Source organism: Nilaparvata lugens, chromosome 4 (assembly GCF_014356525.2).
Source record: "Nilaparvata lugens isolate BPH chromosome 4, ASM1435652v1, whole genome shotgun sequence".
Lineage (NCBI taxonomy): Eukaryota > Metazoa > Arthropoda > Insecta > Hemiptera > Delphacidae > Nilaparvata > Nilaparvata lugens.
The window spans coordinates 69,864,861-69,889,687 of NC_052507.1; the positions used below are offsets into that span (position 1 = coordinate 69,864,861).

Consider the following 24,827-nt stretch of genomic DNA (forward strand, 5'->3'; position numbering starts at 1 on the left):
GTACTTCAGTCTACAAACTGGGAAAATTGAGTGAGATTTTTTTTAAATGGAATTAAGTAAATAGTAATTGATCTCACTGAGATATGAAACTATTTCTCACTATAACCTTTACAATAATTCAATTAAATAGATCACTAATTTCTGATTTTCATATACCGAATGGTTTGAGTCTTGTCTACACTATTGAGATTCGCTTCATGGCGACTGAGAAGGATTTCGTTGTTTTTTAGTGAAAATGGACTAACTTTTAGAAAAGTGAAACCATAACCCTATTTCGGACTTTTAAAATGTTATCTAAATTTGGGAGAGAAATAGTACAAGGAGTATACTTAGTTTTTCTCTCCCAATCAGTGCTACTTTGTAAAAAATATAAATTTCAAACATTTAACCAGAGCTTAGAAATTCTTCCGCTCTCGTATCATTCATGCGAATGTGACACGTGTAGAAGGCTTTTAATAAAGCAGGACTTTACAACTTTTCTGAAAATCTGTAGTAAGATAAGGGTTGCATTTGAATTACATCATATTAATAAATCTGATTTATTTTAAAATATTAATATGGAGTCGATTAATGAGAATGTGAAAGAGAACACTGAACTTTTTGTGTAGTTGATATTGTGGTAATTATTCATATTGAATGAAAAAGACTAAGGAATTGTCAAAAAACCACAGATTTATTGATACTTAGAACACTGAACAATGAAAATCACATGGGTAGCGAATTAAAATGATTGATTGCATCGTGTAATGCGCTCACGTTGACTCGTTAACAATCAATTAAAGCTTTTCGGCCAACATCAATTTTCGAGTGCCATTCATCCACAAACGACAGAGTTGATTGATAATAATTTGAAAGACCGCCGCGATTTCAATCCAACGTGATAGAAGGCAAATCTGATGTCGTTTCTATGGAACGTTTGAGATTTTTATGACTAACCTGTTGAGTTAGAGGCAGTTAGATTATGACCTAGAATATAAATTTCCCCCACAAACCATCGATTCCACTTTGTTACGTCACTGGAAAGGCGATTTCTCATGACTAACAATATTTTGATACGATGGCGGTTGTTTTGTTCGATGAATGCTGTGCATTGAATTTGACAGATGAGACTGTTGCAAAATTTTTGCCCTATCTCAAATGTCAATAAGATTTCTGTCACCAATTCAAAACAGTAATGTCCTCAAGCCTTATCAAGAGTGCACTGGAATTATAGATACTAAGTATCGCCATAGAAATCATCTATATTCCAGTGCGTTGTAAACTGTCCCCTATTCGACCATGTTCAAATGTCTTCACCGACCTTGGTTGAACTGGGCATTAATCAAAACTCAGGAGTACTGAACATTCAAGGTAAATTAACCGGACATTCTAAAATACTGAAGATTTTTTACCACTATCAACAATAGAGGAGACTTGAAAGTAATTTAATTGTATTAGAAGAGATGTTGTGATATTTCTCCATTACGTTTGAGCAAATACAGTGGTATTAGACGACATCAACGTCTTATTCTTTCGAACGAAACTTGTAGGTTTTCAATTAAAACAAACACAGTGTCTACAATTCAAAACAATTTCATTGTGATACACAATGTCTACATCTTAGGTTATCAATTTTCTTTTTCAAAATTGTGTATAGAAATGTGGTTTTTATGAACTTCTAATGACTCGCAAAATGTATATTTATTAGAATTTTTAACTTTTGGCATAAAATCTTAAACAATAGCAAAATTAGAGGCATCCCGACACATATTCATATATAGTGGGGGCCACATTTTCTTAGATCAGCAAGTAATCAACCAATTGTATTAATACTTTGTAAATAATTGTACCTTATATATGCTTTTTGTAATCATGTCTATAATTTGAATAAACTCCTCTGGTCGTGTTGTACCCTCGACGAGAGACATTATTATTATTATTAATAATAGTGATAATTTTGAATTATTCAAATCAAAAATATATATTCAACAAACATGATGGAGCTCATGAAAGTGCATTGACACTCAATAGGCAAATTTAGACACAATCGAAAAGTCATTCAAAGACGTAACCAGTGAGCAACACGACAAAGCAGCAACAGCATATTATAGTTTAATGGAATAGCAATGTTCTTGCGCTTCATCTGCAAACGAAAGACAAATGCTAAAATACTGGCGGCCATCAAATATCGGAAGGCCTGTTTCCGGGGGCTCTCCGACAAATAGAAATAGAGAATGTGACGGACAGATGGATGGATGAATGAAGGAAGAGAGAAAGATAGAAAGAGAGAGAGAGTGAGTGAGGTCAGTTGAACATGTCACAGTCAACGACTTCAGCAGCGTCGGGCTCTCGGCCCTCGGGAATCAACTTCAGTCCGAACGTGTTGAATAAAAGCAGAATGATGTCCACTCATTTGGATTGATACTGCAATGTGAACTTGCCTGACGAGTTAAACAAAGAATCACACTGCACAAGTATCTACAGAAGTGTATTTCTGTCTACAGTGGCTAAATAGTTTGACCCTTGATCAACACAACTATTCAGCAATACAGTATTATAGAGTGAAAAATTATTAAAAATCGTCATTATCATCTGAATCCCATGGTATAGGCATTTTTTATAAATTTATAAAGAATTTAAAGAAAAACTTAATTCACCTATAGCTTCCTTAATTTGACAGTGAATTTGATAATTTGCCTTTTCTTGTAATCTTCCCAAATACTACTGAAACATCTCCACAACCAAATCATATAATAATTGAAAAATACCGAATCAGCCATCTACTATGAAACCATTTAATGTTTACAATGTTTACTTTTCCTGATAGCTGTTGACCATTGCAAGACTAGACTATTGAAGACTTTCAAGGGTCTGGACACACAGAGAGCGATCTGCGATGATATGTATATTTATAAGTATTTTTTCAATTTAAAAATGATTTTAGTGTGTTTTGAATTGTAAATTATTGTAATATGTAATTGACGAATATTAAGTGACACATAACCTAGCTACATTTGGACTGTTGTATAAATTATAATCGGAACTGTTTTGGGCTTATAAGCCTGTGGTACTTTTCTGTAAGTTGTGTAATTCTGAATGAAACCTATAGGATAGCAGATTGCTCTCTCTTTGTGGCTGGGCCCTCAAGCGGCTTGTGGCCCTGGGAAATACTGGTTAATCCATAGACAAAATACATAAATAATCATTTATTTTTGAAGATAAGAAATGATATCTTAGTTGGGAGAGTAAAAAATTGAACTTGCATTGCAACAAGAGATAGTAGTGCATCAGTTTGTGACTGGATGTAGTCAAAAGCAGGAATATCTGGACTTCCGACTTTGACTCATTGGTAGCCTGAACAAACCTAGTAGCAGAGACAAATGATTACTAATTGGTATCTTTACTCTATGCTAGTAGTCAATCAGCACACCACAGACATCAGACATAAATCACCATTGATTACTATGCGACATTCATTGGATAATTCCATTTGCTTGCTTGATGGTTGAGTCGGTGCCTCCTTGATATAATGCTAACAAGAGGATGAGCCAGCCAACCACAGCCGTGCCGATGGAGAGAGACAGGTGATCGTGAATCTACTTACTAGTTGAGCCCCAGTTAATTAGAAAATTCCATTGGCCCCTGAGAGAAATAACCCTGAGAGCTGGTGGTAATCTCACCTACAAGGAGCCGGCTACTTTTCGGTGGTTGGGGGAGGGGGTCGATGTGGGGGGTTGTTTATGTGTTTTCCTCATCATCCCTTACCACACGCACACACACACACACACACACACACACAAACACGCGCTCTCCCACCGATCGATAAGAGAGCAGCAGCAGCAGCTTCACATTTGCTAATTTTCACTCGGTCACCACCATTCCCCCTCACAACCCCTTATTTTACTCCCCCCCCACCACACCTGGAAACATATACTCTCTAGGAAACACTCTTCTTCAACCCCAGACACCCCACCCCCCCACCATCAACCAGCCAAAGCCTCTCATCATCCCAGTGAGCATAGCTTTCATCTCCCCTTAATACCGAAAATGCAAACGTCATTAAAGTTTGCAAAATAGAAAGTGTCGAATTTGCGTTTTCATATTGAAATTTTAAATAAGAATCAATTTAATGCATTATCAACATAGTATATTCTATTCTTTTTTCTATTTTCCTTTTCTATTTTATTCCTAGATTGTAGAATAAGTGCTTTTTGTGTACAATGTACTTTGTTCATTTATATTGCGAAGTTTTGTGGACAAAAATTTGAATTTGATTATTCGAATAATTAGTAAGATCTCAAGATTGCATAATATGAAGCAGTTTATCTAATTTTTACTTTTCAGTAGACAGTCATAATCATTTGAATATTCAAACAAGTTTGCTTGACTAATAAGAGAAAACTTGATGTAATGATATTTTTTCATAATTCAATATCACGCTATCAATTTCAAAAAAATCTCCTCAATTTAGCCTTAGTAAGGAGAATATATCAATAATAATGTCTGCTATGTTGCTCAATCAGCATATACTGTGATTGCCATTCCACAGAAAAATTCTGATAAAATTCTCAATAATAATAATGATCATTACAGAAAAAAATCAAGATGTGAACCACTCACCATTAGTTCGGAAACAATTTTTTTTATCACATGCTTGAATTATCTCACACTTAGATGATATTTTTGAGTAATATCATTGGAATTAATTGTAAATGATGTTAGGAGAATATAAGAATGGATTACGAAAGAATAGGGTGATTAAGTCATGAATATTACTAACGATTAATGACTATTCCGATTTCTATAATAATATGGTGCATATAAAAAATAAGCATGATGCAGGAGAAACCATAAACTGAAATCGGGGCTAATAGGAAAAGCAATAACACAAAAATGATAGTTCGATTGTCGTTTAAAACCGATAAGCATTCAAAATACAACACTGATTGATGATTATTGGGACCAATTTTTGAACATTTTTTTTGTTGAAAAATATCCACCTAACCGTCTGGGACTTAAACGTCCACTTAAAAATCTGCGACTTTATGTAAGTGATCGAACATGATTTAAATGTGGAGTAGGGAAAATAGTTATCTTCAACAGATTGATAATAGTGTCAACCGTAACTAGTTAGTATCTCAAATCGTTTTAATAAATTAGTGGTTTTGACAATATCATGTCGTTTTCATCCAATATGGATATCTACAACAAAATCACCTTCAAAATTACACAAAAAGTTAGCATCATTATACTCGTTATTAAATTTAAATGATCATATTTAATAGTTCTGAACTATTCCAAATGGAAAGATAAGTATTGATTGGCGGTTTAATAAAGCTAGATTGATTCAGAATTGATGATTTTAAAGGTACTTGGGAACTAAGACAATAGCAACCAATCAGGAGTAGGTATTTGATTTCGGTAACACACGGTCTCAATTATTTACAAACCATTACAGTGGATGAATCTAATATTCTTTCAACTTGTTGATCACCGCAAACCATCACGACAAACCCTCAATTTATATCTATAGACAATGAACAAGCAAAAAATAAACGGGGGGAAAAAAGCTGTGAAAACAATTAGTAAAATATATTGACAGCCAAATAAAAACCTCAACCACGAGTTAAAAAAAGAGGATAGTGACGATAAAGAAGCGGGTGCAACAAAGAAAACAGCAACCAGCTGAGGGTGTTAAAGTGAGAGAGGGCGTACCTATGTTCGGGGTATCGCCGTCATCAGAGTGGGGCGTTTTCATCCAGATCTTCTTTAGCTTCGTCTGAATAGGAGCCTGAGCCTCTTCGGCCGCCGTGGCCACTGCAAATCACACAAAGCCCCCGGTTAGCGTACAACTAGCGTTTCAGTTGACTAGCGTTTAGCTAGCCAATCGTTGCATTGCAATAGCTGTGCCCACTCGCATAATATATACATACACTCACAGAACACACAAACAGCAAAAATGTCAACGAGATGCGTGTAGTAGCCCAGTGATCCCCAGCAGCGTAGCAAAAAATTCAGTGTCATCGAATATACAATAAATGATTAGAACTTAACTCTACAGAGACACACTTACTTTATGCTACCACAGTAGACACACTGGGGTGTTGAACACCCCAATTTAATTTTGCATTTTTCTTTGAAAAATGTGAAAAAACAAGTACTTAGACCATACTTCATCATTTCTTAATAATTTTTGTTCCAAGTGCATACAGAAATCAAAAGTAAAGCACTGCTTACCAATATTTATACCAATTTAAAAGTACGTATGTTCTGCCTAGTGTTGGAGCTCCTAATCCGGTTTGAACGAATGGCTTGATCATTGCCAATGACAACTTCATCAAAAACTCAAGTCTCTTCATTTTATTGTTTTGAATCTCAAGTTATAGAAAATCATAGCATTCATTCCAATCTGATCCATCATCCCATGCCACATTCGTAGTGACAATACAAGTAAATCTTTGTAATATAAGTGTTTGATAAAAGTCCTACGTAAAAGACACTCTGGGGTGTTAGACACCCCAAACGAAGAACAAGATGAGCTGGTGACCTTGTAGAATGCTATCACTGACTGGAAGTGGTGGAGAGTAGTTGACAATACTACAAACCTAATTTAGACTGGGCATAAATTCCCATCTGTTTGATATTGTCAACTGCAGAACAGAAAAAAAATCCCTGGGATGTGAAACACCCCAGTGTGTCTCTTTAGGGTTAAACTTGGATTTTGAAGAAGTAAGTAGTTGAAACGGTAATTTATACACAATTTCCCCTTAAATTATGTGCAAAATAATACTTCAGTGATCTATAGAAGCAACTAGTCCTCTAAATCCACATCAATCACCACATCAATCACCTTGACCAAACATGAAGCGCTATATTTCTTTACTGATACCAATATGGTACCCTCACTGAAAAGAAAAGTTTAAAGATATTTTTCTATAGCATGAAATTTGAATAATTTTTCAGAAAAAACTGAACGAGAGAATAATTAACTTTCTCTCAAACTGTACTCGAAATATTTCAAAACTAATGACCTTACTCAATTACTCAATTTTGGTTAAAATTTGAATTCACCCCTACACACAGACGTATAGTCTTAAAGGGATATTCTTGTAATAGTAATACTATTGAATTTATTGTATAGTGCATTTTGAAGAATAAATTGATTTGAATTTGAAATCAAATAAGTGTTTTTTTTCAATAAACGAATATCACTGATGCATTTCTGTGGAGACAGCATTCTTTACTGCTATCAGTTTGCGCTCATCAAATAAATTTTCCAGTCACGACTGTGAAAGATGAAGCACCTTTAAAAGGCCGTACATTACGGTTATCCTGTATTGAACCCTTTTTTCACATACAAAACAACGTGAAATGGCCTGTGAAATGGTTGAATAATAATTCAGTGGCCGGCAGCTGAGAAAAAAGGTGTATTTCGGTGAACAACATTGCTAACTGGGTAAAATGTCGTTTCAAAGCTGACTGATAATATGAGTAGTGGAAGTGGTAGAACGTACATTTGTTTGAGTCTAGTCAATATTTACAGACAATAAGCCCCACGTTGGTGAGAAGTAGTCTTGCAAACTACGAGTCTACTTGTTGATGCAATACGAAAACACTCACTCCATAATATTGAGCTATTACTATTGTTTGTTGACTGAAAATAATCTATTCTCTCAAATCAACAACGTTCACAAACAAATTTTGATACCGAACCTGAAATAGACTATTATTTTTCTATTTATTTGACCAAGACTTGGCTCATATCTTTAGATTTAAAATAAGCAAATCGGCAATCAGTGGTTGATACAATTAAATAATTTGGGCTCAGCCACAGGATAAACAAAACACAGAATAATGTATACAGTATAATCGATTTCTTTTAAGCAAATACAATAGAATGTTAGTAAGGTAAGCTTTTACACAAAATGCATTAGTATTAAATTAAAATAACCTCATTTCGAATTCAGTTCCATGGCATAAAAAACCTCGATCGTTAGTCAATTATATTAAGCTTCTACCCACACAATACTCTTGATAACTTTTCGTGGTATTTCAAAGAAACTCTTTGGCCCAGTTGAACAAAAGCCGGTTAAATTTTAACCGTGATTAATTTCACGAGAACCAATAAGAGAAGGCCTTTTTGATAAAACGGCTTCACTAATTGGTTCTCATGGAATTAATCACGATTAAAATTTAACCGACTTTTGTGCAACCGGCACTTTATTTGTATCTATTAGCTCTAACAAATCTTCAATTACAAAAATAGTTCAAATTGAATCAGATGAATCAGATCATTCCATTCAATTCACAAGTAAATATTCCCCTAATAAAACGCATTTCAAGTACAGAAACGGTTTCAATATTACAACGGTTTCAAATAATTACAGGGAAATATTTATCGCCCCTTCAATTTTATCCGACCGTTCAAATTGAATTGGAGCTTTTCGATCGATGTCCAATATAATATTGTTGTCGTCAACTTGATTTCAATTAATTGCAATGCAGTAGGGAAGGGCAGGCAGGCTTTCCGATCATTGGCAAGTTCCAATTCAGAGCGGAAACCTGAACGCTTTTTGATTGGTACGAGAGAAGGATATTTGCAATTAAACGCTTATATTATACCGTCGATCTGTCACTTCAAAGGACTGCTCGTCTACAGATTGCTTTCATTGTGCCGGTGAAACTCATTGGTGCACCTTGCAGTAAAGGCAAACGCACCTACACTGTATATGTGTAATTCTATTGCACTGGAAATTGTACAGGTACGCATAGGATAGCAACAACCCTAGTCACTGTTTAACACTGCAGGTAGCCTAAGGACACCAGTTACAAGAACAAGCTTATGAACTTGCAAAATTGCCCCTTTGATGTTCAATATAAACCATTCACCGATTCAGATTGCATTGCATACTCAACATGGACAGGAGATTCATGTATTGAACAAAACCCAAATTAGTCTAGAATTAGAATCGAATTGACCAAAGCATCACATGAAGTTTTGAGGGAAAAGTTGAACTGATCTGATGTTACTATACTACATATTCGAATGAGTTTTGAAGACAGGCTACATTAAAATCATACTAGGATCAAATATATCAGAAACATAGTAATAGAGGAATTGAAAGAAATAAAAATATAAGTACATTATTTCTAAAATTGTTTATTTCGTTCTATTCAAGAGCAGCCCTAACGAAAAAAGATAATAGAAGAATTAATAAAAACAATACAAAAACTTGTAGTACCCTTTTATTAAAAACTTAGAAAAATATTTTAACGACTAGTTTCGACCATAGGTCATTCTCAAGTTAAAATGTAAAAATAAACAACCATATTACCATATTGTTTATTTTTTACAACCATATTACAATATAAAATGCTTAATGCATGATAAAGTGTTTATTTATTAAAAATAAAACCCGGCACAGTGTTTACATTTTAACTTGAAAACGACCTATGGTCAAAACTAGTCATTAAAATATTTTAAAGTTTTTAATAAAAGGGTACTACAAGTTTTTGTATTGTTTTTATTAATTTGAATAAAGTAGCCCATATTAGTGAAGTGATTTTATAATAGAAGAATTATATGATTTTTCCAAGTGCTTATTTTGTATAAAGTATTAATAAATATTTATCTCGATTAAGATCAGTGACACTAATATCATAACAATAATGGGTACAATAGGCCCAATATGCTTCCAACAGACTTTTCATTGGCAGCATTTCACTTTTTGGAACACAATCTGTGATCACATAATATTGGAAGCAATAATATCCTTCCAATAGGAATTTCATTGATACTTAAATATATCTCTTTCACACATCGCATTGATTTCATTTTCAAAGCATGTTTTCTCAGCTTATCAAGATAGTTTACAAAGGAAAATAAAAGCATTAATATAGTCTTAGAAATGACATTTTAGTGAAGCAGCATTAGTAAAGTGAAGCAGGTGATTGAATTTGAAACTTCGTTTCCATCTCGTTTCCATCTTCGTCTCTTATAATAAGTGCCGTTAATTACAATAAGTAAATAATTACTAATAAGTGCTAAAATACTAAACTTATGATAAAGTGCATTCAAAAGACTTACTAACAGGAGGGCTCTGACACTTACCTGAAACAAATAGAAAACAAATTAGAATATTTCACAAAATAATATATAATGAAAAACTGAAATTCATATTAGTCGTATACAAAACATGTTTTAGATCCTAATTACAATACAAACTTCATAGAATAACGGCTCAAAAGACTCCTGTGACAACCCGATAAACCCCAATATACTTGGGTATAAGTTAATAAGTATACTAGCAAATATACATGTTCAGAAGCATTAATGTGAATGAAAAATAACATGTTAACGATACTTCGATACACCAGTCCCTTCTTCTCTTTCTTAGTCTATTGAGATCCTTACATTGGAATTTGACTGTACTATATTTGAAATTGCACGCACTGATTACTATGTCAGACTCAACTTACATTATGTTAGTAGGCTTATTAAATTTCAACAATTTTGTGGATTGATCTATAGATAAATATATACGATAAATGAAGATAATAACTACAACTTTCAACAAATTATTTATTTTTAGGTTTTAAATTGTCTGCATTCATAATAAATATCGGGGCACCGAGCTTCGCTCGTTATTTATTTATAAACAGAACATAATTCTTTAAAATGATTGGGGAAGGACTAACAGGCACAGTCCAAAACTGTTTTTCCCCTAATTTTGATTTATACACTATAAATAGTCCAGAAAGTGGGTTATGTTCCATACACTTGAATTCAGGTACAATTTTCAGTCCAAACATTTAAAAACAAAAAAGTTTAAAAAACAAAAAGATTATTTACAAACCAAATTGAATAACAAAATAAAATTCACTAATCACTTAAAATTGTCAAATAATGAATAACTTTGAAAATTATTATATACTCTAGTTTAGAATGATTATCATGTCATGTCAACAAATAAGATTATTTTGATCAAGTCGATTAAAATTTCTCGCTGATTGATTACGCAGCTGGAAATAATTCTGTCTCTCTCCCACACACGCATCTTCTGTTTCGACAGACGACAAAATTATTATCTGTTTTTCCAAGGATGAATAATTGTTATCCTTTTCATGTCCTTCAGCGAGTTTTCCCAGGCATGAGACCTAGTGCAATCAATTTTTTATATCATAAGCCTACTATGTTCCAAATTTCGTGATATTCGTTAGAGCCGTTTTCGAGATCCGTTAAACACAAATAACCAGATATAAAAAGATAAACAGATCTATAGAAATTGCTCGCTTAATATAATAGGATTTAAGATAGCTATAAATTTAATAAAATTATCAACTTTATGGTTTCAAATTGTTTCTATTCATGATTGAAGATGATATTATCAATAACTTTCAAATATTTATATTTAGGTTTCAAATTAATTGTCTGTATTCATTCTGGAGACTGAATGAGGAACAAAAAAAAAAATGTTCTACCTTCGATGGATGTCTGAATAGGTGGTAGGTGGGCTGTACAAATGAATCGTCATAGCAACGACTGAGCGTGGGTAGCGGTGAGGAGGAGAGGAGGGGCTGTGGAGGAGGGATTGTTGAGGAGGACGAGGAGGAGGAGGGAAGACGCTGTACGTTGTCAAGTAACTGTACGTGGAAACTGAGTTTCCCGGTCCATCCACAGATTCGACCAGCCGTACCAGTATCTGATTTTCCATTAGCGTTTCTATTTTGATCGCAATTTCTTCATTCAACCCCACCACCATTCTTATTTTGTAATCCTGCCTCTGAGTGTAGGCCTATTGGGCGGAGCTCCGCCGTTTCCACCATTTTGTAACATGCTATGTCTACCTGGAATAAACCCGATAACAAAATTTCATTTCGTCAAACCTTCATACAAAATTCACGGCGATAATAACAATAATGAACAAATCTATATGTTTGAAACTAATATGAAGTGATCATGTACCAATTTATTGTTTTCCTGATTTTTTTTGCTGAGGATGATTGCTCACATGACTCCAGGCTTGTGCGTGAATAATGAAACTGATGATGATGGATATGATTCAGATTTATTTATTTGCAATAAAATAATACAGATTGATAAATTATTCTAACTTACAGAATAGAACTACCGGCAAAGAACAACTTGCGCGCCGGCAGTGAGTTCGAACAACAGGTACAGCAAACATTTATTTATTTGAAAATTTACATATTTGAGGGCACCAGGAACTGAATCCCATTATTGCCCTCATAACACACATTGAGCATACAATTTGAAAAACAATACATTAAAATGAAAATGAAATATCTTAACTAATTGAATTTTAGAAAAAAAACTGAAAACAAGATACAAACAAAAAAGTAGAAAACCTTGCAAATATGAAACTTATAGTAGCAGATAAAAGAAAAAGAAAGACGTATGTGACTAAATACTGAAGAATTCAAGAAGAAAAGAAAAAGAAACAAAGAAAAGAGAATAATGGAAACTTTGCAAATATGAAACTTATAGTTAAAAACACTAATATATTATGTAAAGATAATTAGAAAGAAAGACATGTCAATAGAAAGAAATAGAGCTTATTCAAACCACTAAAATAAATTAAATGATGAGAGATGAATTCGAATTTGGGTTTGAATTTTGAAACAAGATATTGATTATCTTATCAATCGTATAAGAATTCTATCCTGCTAAAGGCAACCATATTACTACTGTTAGTTTTTTCACACTACAGGATACCCTGTCTCAGAGTTTCATTGAATACTTTCGACACATTCCCTAAAAAGCAATAAGCTAGTTTGAACAGCGAGAGCTCAAGCGACGCCAATACAAATCAAAGAGTTGAGGCTCAGCTTAAAGTCAATAAAAGTCGCATCAAGTTACAAACACTTCGACACTCACATTGGATCGGGATATCAAGCGCACTGTTTCCAAGGGATTAATATGAAACAAAGGAAGTAATATCCGCTTTGAAAGAAATGAATTATGTTAAAAATACGAGGATTCATTCATCTTGATACTATACAAACACAAATGAAGTACAATGAAGAGAATATCAGACTCATACTATGATGAGTGTAGAATGTTATAAACTGTTATTTTTTATCACACTTTTATTAAAGTATTATAGAAATGTTTCTCTATGATGAGTGTAAAGTGTTATAAACTGTTTTTTTTTTTATCACACTTTTATCAAAGTATTATAGAAATGTTTCTCTATGATAGTGTAAAGTGTTATAAACTGTTATTTTTTATCTCACTTTTATTAAAGTATTATAGAAAATGTTTCTCTCCTTTACTTTGATACATAACAAGATTTGAAAATAGGGTTATGTTTTCACTTTCAACCACTGAACTTTATACTAACTAGAGTAGAATACTAGTTCTATACTAGTTCACTGCTTTCAACAGGGTTCCAATTTCACTTTCAACAATGATCATTGAGTCCAATTTTCAGTCTCAAAAGTATACATAAAATGATCCATCAATCGTGTGATGGAATGGAACGATTTTGGTAGGTGGGAGGGCTTGTTTGAGGGTTGTACATGAGAATTACAAGCAAATTACAGGCTTTTTTAATCTTTATTGCCCAATTCTATGACGTTTATTGAATTAATATTATAGTTAGCGTTTCAGCAATTAATTGATATTATTCTGTGGTCTCAATGCACACCTGTAGGTGTGATTATGTCCATAAATGTCACTCTGCTTTTATAGCATGTGATGTGAAATGAGCCGGAAATCATAGGGAGGTGTGAGTAATGCGAATACAATCGGAATTGCCTTCAACACATGTGATGCGCCCTGTTCGGACGATTAATTCAATTGACAGACGCGTGCAAACAGCAGCAAACTATGTGCAAGAGCAATTTTGACGCTGGCACATTTTTATGGCAGCCGCTGAGAGGTGCAGTGCAGTGCAGATGAACACGGGCGGCCTTGCTTTATGGGCCTTCTTATGGCCCATTATTTTAATGGCCCTCCCAAACCACCCCTGCTGTTTGTTGATGTGAGGAGCCCATGTTTTACATCTTATGCTGTGCTAATTGTGGCAAGTTGCGAGGAACGCATTGAAGGTCATGAATTCATCTACAAACGCCTTGTTTATTCTACATTCTGTTTGTAGAGAGTAGTCTAAAGTTTATTACTAGAAACAGAATGGATAATGTGTCAATTCATGGATGTGCCCCGATGGGCATCTAAAACTAAAAGAGAACAAGTTATATTGTAAAACGTATTAAACCACTATTAAAAGTACAGTAGAACTCCATATCCGAATCGATGGGGACCGGGACCCATTCGGATAATCGGAGTTTTTTTTTTTCAAATTCCATTGAAGAGAAAAAAAGCTACGTTTTGATATTGCATTATTTTTTTATTGAATTAAATGAAAGAAACGTGATATTTTAACATGTTTTAAATATAAATAAAATGTACCTATGTACAAGGGAAGGACAATAGTGAGCGAACGCGCAAACACTGGCATCGCGGGGGGAAGAATAATAGCGCACTTAGACTTTTTTGGACAGATTTTTATCTGAAAGTGATTCAGATAGTCGGAGTTCGGATAATTGGAGTTCGGATAATTGGAGTTCTACTGTAGTGACCAACGGTTTGCAGAAGCTCCAACTAAACCATTTGCGAAAGAGGTCTGATCCAAAGCTCATATATATGTAGCAACCTTCTTCTCAATTCAATTTGGCATCAACGTTTTCATTAATTATTTTCCCATCTTCTGTTCGGATAATTATGAAAAATTCTCCTTTCATCGATAGACAAAAATTACAACACTAATTTTTGGCAAGAATCCAAAAGCAGCTTACTGATAGTGGTTGAAAAACTTCAATGATTTCATCATCTTCACTTCAAGTATTAGGCTTATCAACTAACCTACCCAACTCTTTCTCGGCCTTCCTACATCTTTTCTCATTTTTACATTACAATCTTTTTATCTATTGCATTGTTTACAATAGACCTATTATTTTCCACTTCATTTTCTTTTCCATTATGTCTGTCATTATCTAAAAATTTGCATTTTTTTGAAAGTATTCAATAGTACTCAATTATAATCCCTTTCTTATATATACTCTCTCACATACACCCTGCATACGCCCAGGAGATAGGTTCCTAGACTCTAGGTCACAGTTTCAGCTGTCTCTCAATTCCAGTCTAGTTTCCCCCGGTGGCCATTGGCCCCTTGTTTGAGGCTATGACAGGGTGCGGTGGAGGGGGGAGGGCACTCACACATCACAAAGTCAATGATCAGCATCAGCATCAGAATCATCAACTTCAGCAGCATCAGCATCAGCGGCAACACCGACGTTGAGAGAACCGCGACTCTGCTCTGCAAACGCGCACTACTTTGTTCCGCGGCGGAGGCGACGGCGGAAGAATACTTTGCTGGCCCCCAAACTGAAGCAGGAAGCAGCATCATCATCGGTGGCACGAGCCACACTCCACACTCAACACGGCCCACTCTTCTGATCCCAATATGCGTGCGAATCCACAAATGAGGCGAGATGAGCTCAGCTCAAGAGACACTCACTTCTTCAACCAACAAACAAGCATTGGATGATGCACGGTCAATGTCTGACCGGTCAACAGTCTACTCAAACATACTTAAATCTACTAGAATTGTATACTGTCTTAGCACGTCTAGTCTCGAAGAATCCAAAAAGCTAGTAACTTGGGAGGAAAAATGAATTTTCTGGAAATCAGAACAAGTTGGGTAGAGCTTACAGCGCTATCACGCTGCTTCGGCGACATTTGAGTCGTCACCTCATTCTTCAAATACGCCAACATCATGCCCAGGGCCTGTTTTAGACTAACTTAGAAATCCTGAAATGAAGGAAAGAGGCTATCGATATGTTGAGTGTGTGAGAGCCTGGTTCCTGTATTGCAGGATTTGAAAAGTTTTATAAAACAGGCCCCGGGGCAGATGAAGGCATCTTCTGCCAATCACAGCTATCTCACCTATCACAGAATCACAGTTACTTTACCACTAAAGAAGTTTGTGGAAAAATTCGACTGTGTCACTGTCAATGTCGTAGAACCGTTCCGTGACCTGTGTGGTCACGAAACCATGGTCCTGTACCAAATAAAACTGTAGAATTCAAAAAAATATGTGTGTTTTTATTTCATTACGGCTGTGGAAAAGAAAAAGTGGCCAAGACCTCTCCCAACATCTAGCACTTGGGGCACTAACACCTGAGGCATCTTAAAATCTCATAAGATGTTAGATAAGATCAACAGGAAGGACAACACTTAGGGCTGTTTGCACAGTCAAAACTTAAACTGAATTTAATGAAAAGGTGGCTTACACTAAAAGTGAACCACATTACAACAAAGGAGACTTGGTATGGATTTAATCCAGTTTCAAATGCAATTTAGTTTGAACTGGCACTGTGCAAACGGCAATTAGTGTTGAAGAAAGAAAGAAATACGATATTGAGGAAATCAGAAAAGGAAAATAGGAATTGAAGATGGGATAGAAGTGGAAGCAAACCAACAAAATCATATAAAAGTTTCAAGGTGATTGAAATTCAAAATGTAGCTTGAATATGGGGATATAGGGTGAACGGTGGAATCTGCTCTTCTCGGTGTAGTATTTGAATTACATACGAAAAGGGCTCACATCATATACAATCAAATGTATTTAATTGAAAAAGTATTTTTCTTTTTATTAATTTAGACTTGATTCATTGAGTCACATAATTGAAGATGAAGAGAAGATCATTACTATATATGATGAAACTTATGATATTTGGTGTGTACATACAATATGGGGAAAACAGTGTCATGCCGTTGAGCTGTACACAGCGGTAAACACACTGCACTTGAAGCTCCAGCCGTGTGGTGAGCTGGACATTGTCAGACAAGGAAGTATCATCCTGTTATCATCAATTAGTTAGAGACTAAAGCTGAGTTACCGAGTGAAATGAAGAAGCTGAAGAACTTGGGATTGCCCATATGCCACGTATGAAGAAACATTAAATAATATTTTTATATTGCAGTACAAAAGTAACAGTAACGTAACAACAGTATTCGAAATACAAAAACACTAGCGTGATGGGAACACAAGTCGATTTAAATCCGCCGTTTATCGATTATACTAGATAACATGGAAGATTACTGGAAGATCTAGAAATTACACAATGCATAATCTGAAGAAGACAGCATCAATTTCAACTGAAGGAGGGTACACTAAGATTGTTTCCAACTCAGAAATATTAGGGCAAAATTTACTATAAACAAATTAAATATATAGTACTCAAGAGAAGATAAGTGACAGAAAAGAACTCAAGATGAAAAATAGTTGTTGACAAATGTAGTGAATGAATGGAAAAGGATTGAGTAAACAGTGTCTTAATGGATAGAGTAAGAGCTTGAATAGAAGTCTAACTTCGCATCTAAGAATGAATTCGGGAGTAGTTGACTACAAACAAGTCAAATGTATAGTAATCAAGAGAAGATAAGAGACAGAAATGAACTCAAGATAGGAAATAGTTGTTGTCAAATGTGGTGAATAAATGGAAAAGGACTGAGTACAGAGTGCCTTGATGGATGATAAGAGCTAAAATAGAAGTCTGAATTTGCTTCATATGAATTATTATTCGGGCATAATTGACTACAAACAAGTCAAATTGTTGTATAGTAATCTAGAGAAGATAAGAGACTAAAATAGACTCAAGATAAGAGATATTTGCCAATAATGCAGTGAATAAATGGAAAAGGACTAAGTAAAGAGTGTCTAAGGACTAAGGACTAAAAAAAGTAAAAGGACTAAGTAAAGAGGATAGTGAAAGCTCAGAAGCCTGAATTCGCATTATTAGTAGAATGGTCAAATCAAACATACTAATAATAAATCTAATTAGACTAGACACATGGGAGCATAACCCATTTGAACTTGGCTTGATCCTTGCTTTAACAAGCGATCTATCGGTTAAGGTCTTATAAGAATCAACTGGGCTTGTCCTCACATCAGTGTGCAGTTGGCAGCTGTTCTACACGTATGCTAATAATAAACTATCACTCCGTTACTACTTTTGTTTAATGGCTCAGTTGATTCACAAAAAGATCCATGCGGCATTATATATCATTAAATTGGTTCAAACGTATGGAGCGCGATCGTTTCAATAATTAAAAACTGGATACAATAAATGAAAATCAACAAGTAAAATATAAGCAATAAGCGATTCGACAAACTAGTTCAGTATTTCAAAACAAATTGGAAGTTTTGGGTATTGGAAACATAATGTTTTTTTTTTCAAACACCAACCAGCAGAACAATTGTGTACGGAAAGAAAGTGAATAATGGTAGAATATGAGAAAGACGATTAAACAAAGCTTATATCAGTGTAGAACCTTCGGAATAGCGAAGAGATAGCAAAGAGATTATTTTTTTTTTAAATATTACATTGAAAAATGTTCTCTATTTGGCAAATGAATTCTATTTTTTTGAAAAACTCTTGAATAAGTCAATGCTGCCAACAGGTGAAAAAAACGCCACGGTGAAAAACGCCTGCCAAGTTCCAAAAACACAAGAACGGTTCATAAAGTCTCAACGGATACATTGCCTTGGAAATGTTGAGATGATGAACAGATAAAGGTTGCCAAGATTGAAGACATTAGTATTGGAGAACTAAAGGCACAAGAAGAGGGAAACCAAGGAGAAGGTGGCTGGAAGATGTGGAGAGAGATCTGCGAGTGTTGGGAATGTAAGAGAGTTGCTGGTGATAGAATCAGGAAGGAATTGTCATGGAAGCCAAGAGCTCTACATAGGACTGTGTGCAAAAGGAAAAAGATTTGATTATTGATTTTTTTCATGTAAGATCAATTGTTGTAATTATTTAAAAATAAAAAAAAATCATTCATTTAGTAGCGATGTATTTATTCAACACTGGTGGAATAAATTCATGATTTTGAATAAAATTGAAAAATAATCATTTGAAAAGTTTTCGGGTAAATGGGAGAGTAGATCTAATTTGAGTCCAAATTGATGATTAATCAGAATGCGAAAGTATACAGTTCAGTACAGTTGCAATGAAACGGGAAACGGGTGTCTTCTTAATGAGAGAAAGAGAGACAAAGTTAGGAAGCGGGGTGGTGAGGGGAGGGATATGGATCGATAAAGTCCATTGGCGATGCAACAACAGAGCCAGACCTACCCCTCCCCCACCCCACAAAAACCACCCACGATCACCGGACGGAACCCTCTTCTTCTCAGTGGACATTGCCAATCCGCGCTAAATAAAAGCATTTCACCCCAGAGTACGAAAAAGACACTGCCCCTATATAGGTACAATGCTCATGTAGCTAACTAGGTTCAAGTCTAATCATTTTCACAGAATAATTTTTGTATTAAATCAAAAATTATAAGAGTTTAATTTGAAATCAAATAATAGAAAAGAATTTGGAATCAAATTAGTGAGGAAATAATAACTCTAAGAATTTAGCATCTCTATCAATACGGTATTCATAAAAAATACAAAGGATAAGGGGAACTTCTGTTGGAAATATTTTTGACAATCAACAACAAAAAAACGAGATTGGCTCAAATTTCTCATCAGTCTTTATTCATTCATACAGTATATCACCAAAATGATAGGGAGAGAACAAATAAGGTATCCTTGTGCAATTCCTCTCCCAAATTTAGATAAGGTCGACACATAGTCCGAAATAGGTGTTAAGTCTTGTAGTTGATCAGTTCACTAAATTTTCAGTCCTTGAATATTTTTACAAAGTAGATATTTAAATGCTTCAAAACCAAACGTAGAAGAAATATTTCACATTATACAATTATATTAAGCGAGCAATTTCTGTATTTTTATATATTTATATCGGGTTATTTCTGTTCAACGAATCTCGAAAACGGCTCTAACGATTTTCACGAAATTTGGAACATAGTAGTTTTATGATATAAAAATTAGATTGAAATAGGTCTCATCTTTGGGAAAACTCGCTGAACGACATTAAAAGGATACTTCATCCTAGGCTGAAACAGCTGTGGATAGTAAAAGTGAGTGAGCGAGTGAGAGTATGTGAAAAATCAAAATATCGCATCCCCGAAATTCATAAGATGACATAAATATTATGTTTAATTGGCTATATTATAGCCAGCTGTGAAATATAAACACGATCATTTTAGAGAATTGTGTTCTGTTTATCAATAAATAAAAATGACGAGCGAAGCTCGGTGCCCCGATATTTATAACTGAAATAGAAAATATTCACATATTTGAGAAATAATTTTGAAGAAGGACCTAAAAACAAACAGCATCCAATCCATACTGCTGTTGCCTCAATATTCATTCAAGTTGAATCTTTATACGTCTGCTTGATCGCTTCAAAATTTAGCATCATCATCATCATCATGTGCATGGAATTATGGTATTCGAGCTGTTATTACGTTGAAATCGCACAGTTTACTATCAATTGTTAATCCACGGGGAAGTATACACAATACGGCAGCGAGAAATTTGTCCTGAGGCCTCTCTGAATTGAGTGGAGTGCAGCGACTAGTAGCGAGCGAGTATAGCAAGGCCTGTTCACAACTCGTCTGCAGTTGAGGTAGGTCTAGGTCCAAGTCGTTACAACGTTACAACGCTCTTCAGTTGGCTGGCAATGGATGAGAGCTACTTTAACGCCATGTTGAAATTTGGCAGCTGCCAACACTAAACACATCTTGCCACTTTAGCGCATGTATTAACATTCAAATTAGGTTTTTCGGCACTATTACGACTCTAGGTCAGTAATGCACTTTCGAATCCGGCGATTTTATACAGCAGAATTACCAAGATTATCCGAAATATCAAGATGTGTACTAGCTTTTCGTATTATTCTAATATTGCGAGTTACTTGCTAGTGAAGCAACGAATATAGAATACAGAGCTACTTGCTAGTGCAGTAATGAAAATGAAATACAAAGTACAGTCATGCATACTATAGTGAGATCCACGTTATAATGGCAGTGGTTAAAGATAGAAGAATAGCGATGCCGATTCTCTGCATGAATTAATTATATTTCCACACTGTCAAAAACATAATTGGCATCGTTGTGGACCTAGAAAAGGATAGTACCACCGGCTTTGTCGAATGATAGACAAGGAAAGCAAAACCAAAGTTGATCAAATACTGTCATTATAACGTGGACCTCACTATAGTTAACCTAGTTCAACTATTTTAAAGTTTTTTTAAAAATAAAGGGTGCTATAAGATTTATTTTATTTATTAATTTAAAAGAAGCCCATGTCAATAAGTGTTTTAGTTAGTCTACATTCCATTCTCGACTACCTCTTTGTCTTCAAATGTTTCTGTAAATGTTAAAATGGAATTTCTCTTCTATCTAATAATCTACACCTGGAGTGATCCGTGGTCTAGTGGATAGGGTGCTTGCGTAGCAGCCTAGAGATCCCGGGTTCAAACCCCATTCAGAGCCAAAAGTTTCTGAACAGGTCACTCCCGTGTTATCGGATGGGCACGTTAAACTGTCGATCCCGGCTGAAATATGACAGTCGTAAGGCCCATTGACGGCTCAAATGATATATCCAGGCGAGGTGGAACTTCCGTCAGGAACTCCACACCAATAAAAGCCATACGAATATTATTATCTACATCTTATGCACAAATGATTAAATTAAAAAACCCTACAAGTTAAGGAAAAATTTCATTTATATTTCATTTTTGCCATTCAAGTAAATTCATTTTTTCATTCCAAGTAGATTAATTTTTGCCATTCAACTCTGCGTTAGTACGTGTCATGGCCGACTCTTCTAATTTTTAATACGCATCTGAAAAGAAACCTTCCAAGTAATGGACACGTGGCAGGAGATCACTTTTTAATAAAAAGAAGATGAGAAATACAGCCTTGATTAAATCAACGATATTGAATACACTCAGTTCACTTTTCTGTCATGTCAATATTGTCTGAGTGAAAGAGTAAATAAGAAGACTAAATATAGAGCTGAAACGAAACTCATCGGGGAACATCAAATGATTTTCAGAGAAATTCCAAATGGAGCCAACGAGGAAAAAGCGAAGGAAATCTCTATATTAAAATAGGTTGCCAGGGTAACCAAAAGGTTTGGAGTTCAGACAGGTCATTGACCAGCCAATCCACCAAGAAAGAATATCAAAGCGGTCCTCTCCTATCGCAGCGGTTTCCGACGCGTAAATTCATTCATTACGATAATAGAGCTAGCTTGTTACATGAGCCTCGCAGAACACTCTTATATGAAACTCAAATTCCAATTTGGTTGTGAAGGAAAATCAGAAGGACTTATTCCAGAATCATGAATATTGATAGGCATTCTCCAGAAATACAATCAGTCTCTCAAAATACTTGTAAAAGTAAAAATAAGTCTCAATCAAAACTAAACTTGTTAAAACATCAATTTCGAAGGCTAATTGGTGGAGAAATATTTTATTGTACTCGACTTTGTCAAATAATGTACATTCGCTGCTCGTGGCAAGATCGCGCAAAGGTACGAAAAGTAAGCATACAGGAGCCAATCACAAATTGTTTTACAAAACCTAATGATACTAATAACGTGACTTAGCTTATACAAGAGCAAAAAATTCCAACTTATAGTGGAATAAAATGTTCTTGTATCATTAATTCCATCAAGTGTCATTCTGATTTTTTCGAATCCATATAATATTCCTATATTATAATCCATACAATGCATACACTGTAAATATAATCAATACAATATTCTTCAAATCCATACTCAATATGTAAATTAAATTTTCTTGTCTCCATCCATTCCCACAAGTGTATCAATTTGATTTTCTTCAAATTCAAATCCTTGGTTGCTGATCTGGGAGTATCGTTGTGAGATAAGAAGGAAAAGAGTATTGCAGAGCTCAATAGTATGTAGCAATCTTCAGTCAATTAACATTTCTTTCACAATACATCAACTCGATACGTTCATCTCTCATTCAAGGATATTGGCAACCTTACGAAATCATCTCCCTCTCCCGCTACCCCTCCTACTCCTCTCCACAGCCACAGGCTTATCAGTGGAGATTCATTCTCAATACTGTAGTAATAAAGATGAGACTAAAAAATTGCATCTAATAATAAAAATATGGCTTTAAAACTAATAGCGACTAAGTTCTTTGTTTTATCATTCTGATATATGCAAACAATGTTCTCAATTTTTCTTTGTTTTCAAACTTTCTGCTTTTATGTCAAAGTCATTCACTTTTATAGAAACTAATATATTCTAATTTCTAATATTGATGAGCTCTTGCTACCCAGTGAAGTTGCCAATGACGAGTATAGTCTATAGTTTCTATTTCAAACCCTCTCGCTCTCTCCATCACTCTGTCTTTCACAAGCTCTCACAATCCCCCTATTACGATATTATTCGCTCTCTTTCACTTTTTCTCTCAATCTTTCCCTTCACACGCTCTCTGTCCCATTTCTTCACTCTATCCCTTCTCGCTCGCTCACTCACTCTCACTCTCTTTCACTCGATCCCTTCTTGCTCACTCTCACTCTCTTTCACTCTATCCCTTTTCACTCGCTCACTCACTCTCTCTCTTTCACTCAATCCCTTCTTGCTCACTTTCACTCACTGTATCCCTTCTCGCTCGCTCACTCACTCACTCACTCACTCTCTTTCACTCAATCCCTTCTTGCTCACTCATACTCTCTCTCACTGTATCCCTTCTCGCTCGCTCACTCTCTCACACTCTTCCATCCACTTCAGTTTGCAGTTAGCAGAATAAATTTCGCTGCAGTTGAGGATCATTCTGAAATATTTCACCTTACAGATTTCGTTTTCACGAGAACCCCTCGATTGATGTCCTTGACAATCATCTAGCCAGATAGAAAATTACATTGGGTAATACGGCAAGGCAGAACATCCAAGGATCTCTCTGCCGATAAAAGCCATAAGAATAAATAAATAAAACAAATAAATAAATCTAGCCAGATAATATTCAGACAAAGTTTGATCAATGAATAGAACTCTTCTTTTGAAGATTACTTAATCTAACCCTAACCTACAAGCTCTACATTTGTCTCCCGGCAACTAAACCACGACATTAATCCTCTTACTTAGGAACCACATCTAGATTTCAATAGATAGAATTGCACAGAAAACTAGAACAGGAATCAAATGACGAGAAATTACCTCACACAAATGAAACTAACTCCACAAATGATACTGAACTAACTGAGCCTTTAGTAGCGAAGCCTGCTTAACCCTTACTACCAATGGGCAACAGCCATTAAGAAACAGAGCATTGCTTCCAATGGGTGCATGACTGATATGCATTCTCTGAACTATCTTAACTACAGATGCATTCTCTAAACTATCCTAACTACAGATGTATTCTCTAAACTATCCTAATTTCATATGTATTCTCCAAATATCCTAACTACAGATGCATTCTCTAAACCATCCTAACAACAGATGCATTCTCTAAACTATCCTAACTACAGATGCATTCTCTAAACTATCCTAATTTCAGATGTATTCTCTAAACTATCCTAATTTCAGATGCATTCTCCAAATATCCTAACTACAGATGCATTCTCTGAGCTATCCCCTAATTTCAGATGCATTCTCTAAACTATCCTAACTACAGATGCATTATATAAACTATCCTGACTACAAATGCATTCTCTAAACTATCCTAACTACAGATGCATTCTCTAAACTATCCTAACTACAGATGCATTCTCTAAGCTATCCTAATTTCAGATGCATTCTCTAAACTATCCTAACTACAGATGCATTCTCTAAACTATCCTAACTACAGATGCATTCTCTGAGCTATCCTAAGAACCAAATCTTTAACAAGTTTTCCAGAAACATGACCATCTCAAACTAAAGTTGGA

The 24,827-nt window shown here is 35.0% G+C and overlaps 1 protein-coding gene across 1 annotated transcript in view; it reads right to left on the reverse strand.

The window, feature by feature from the left end:
* The window catches only part of LOC111049698 (metastasis-associated protein MTA3), a 112,752-nt gene that overhangs the window by 46,243 nt on the left and 41,682 nt on the right, over nt 1–24,827 (reverse strand). Inside the window, exon 6 of the mRNA XM_039427086.1 lies at nt 5,695–5,796. Within this exon, the coding sequence (XP_039283020.1) occupies nt 5,695–5,796 (102 nt within the window). The remainder of the gene's footprint in view (nt 1–5,694; nt 5,797–24,827) is intronic.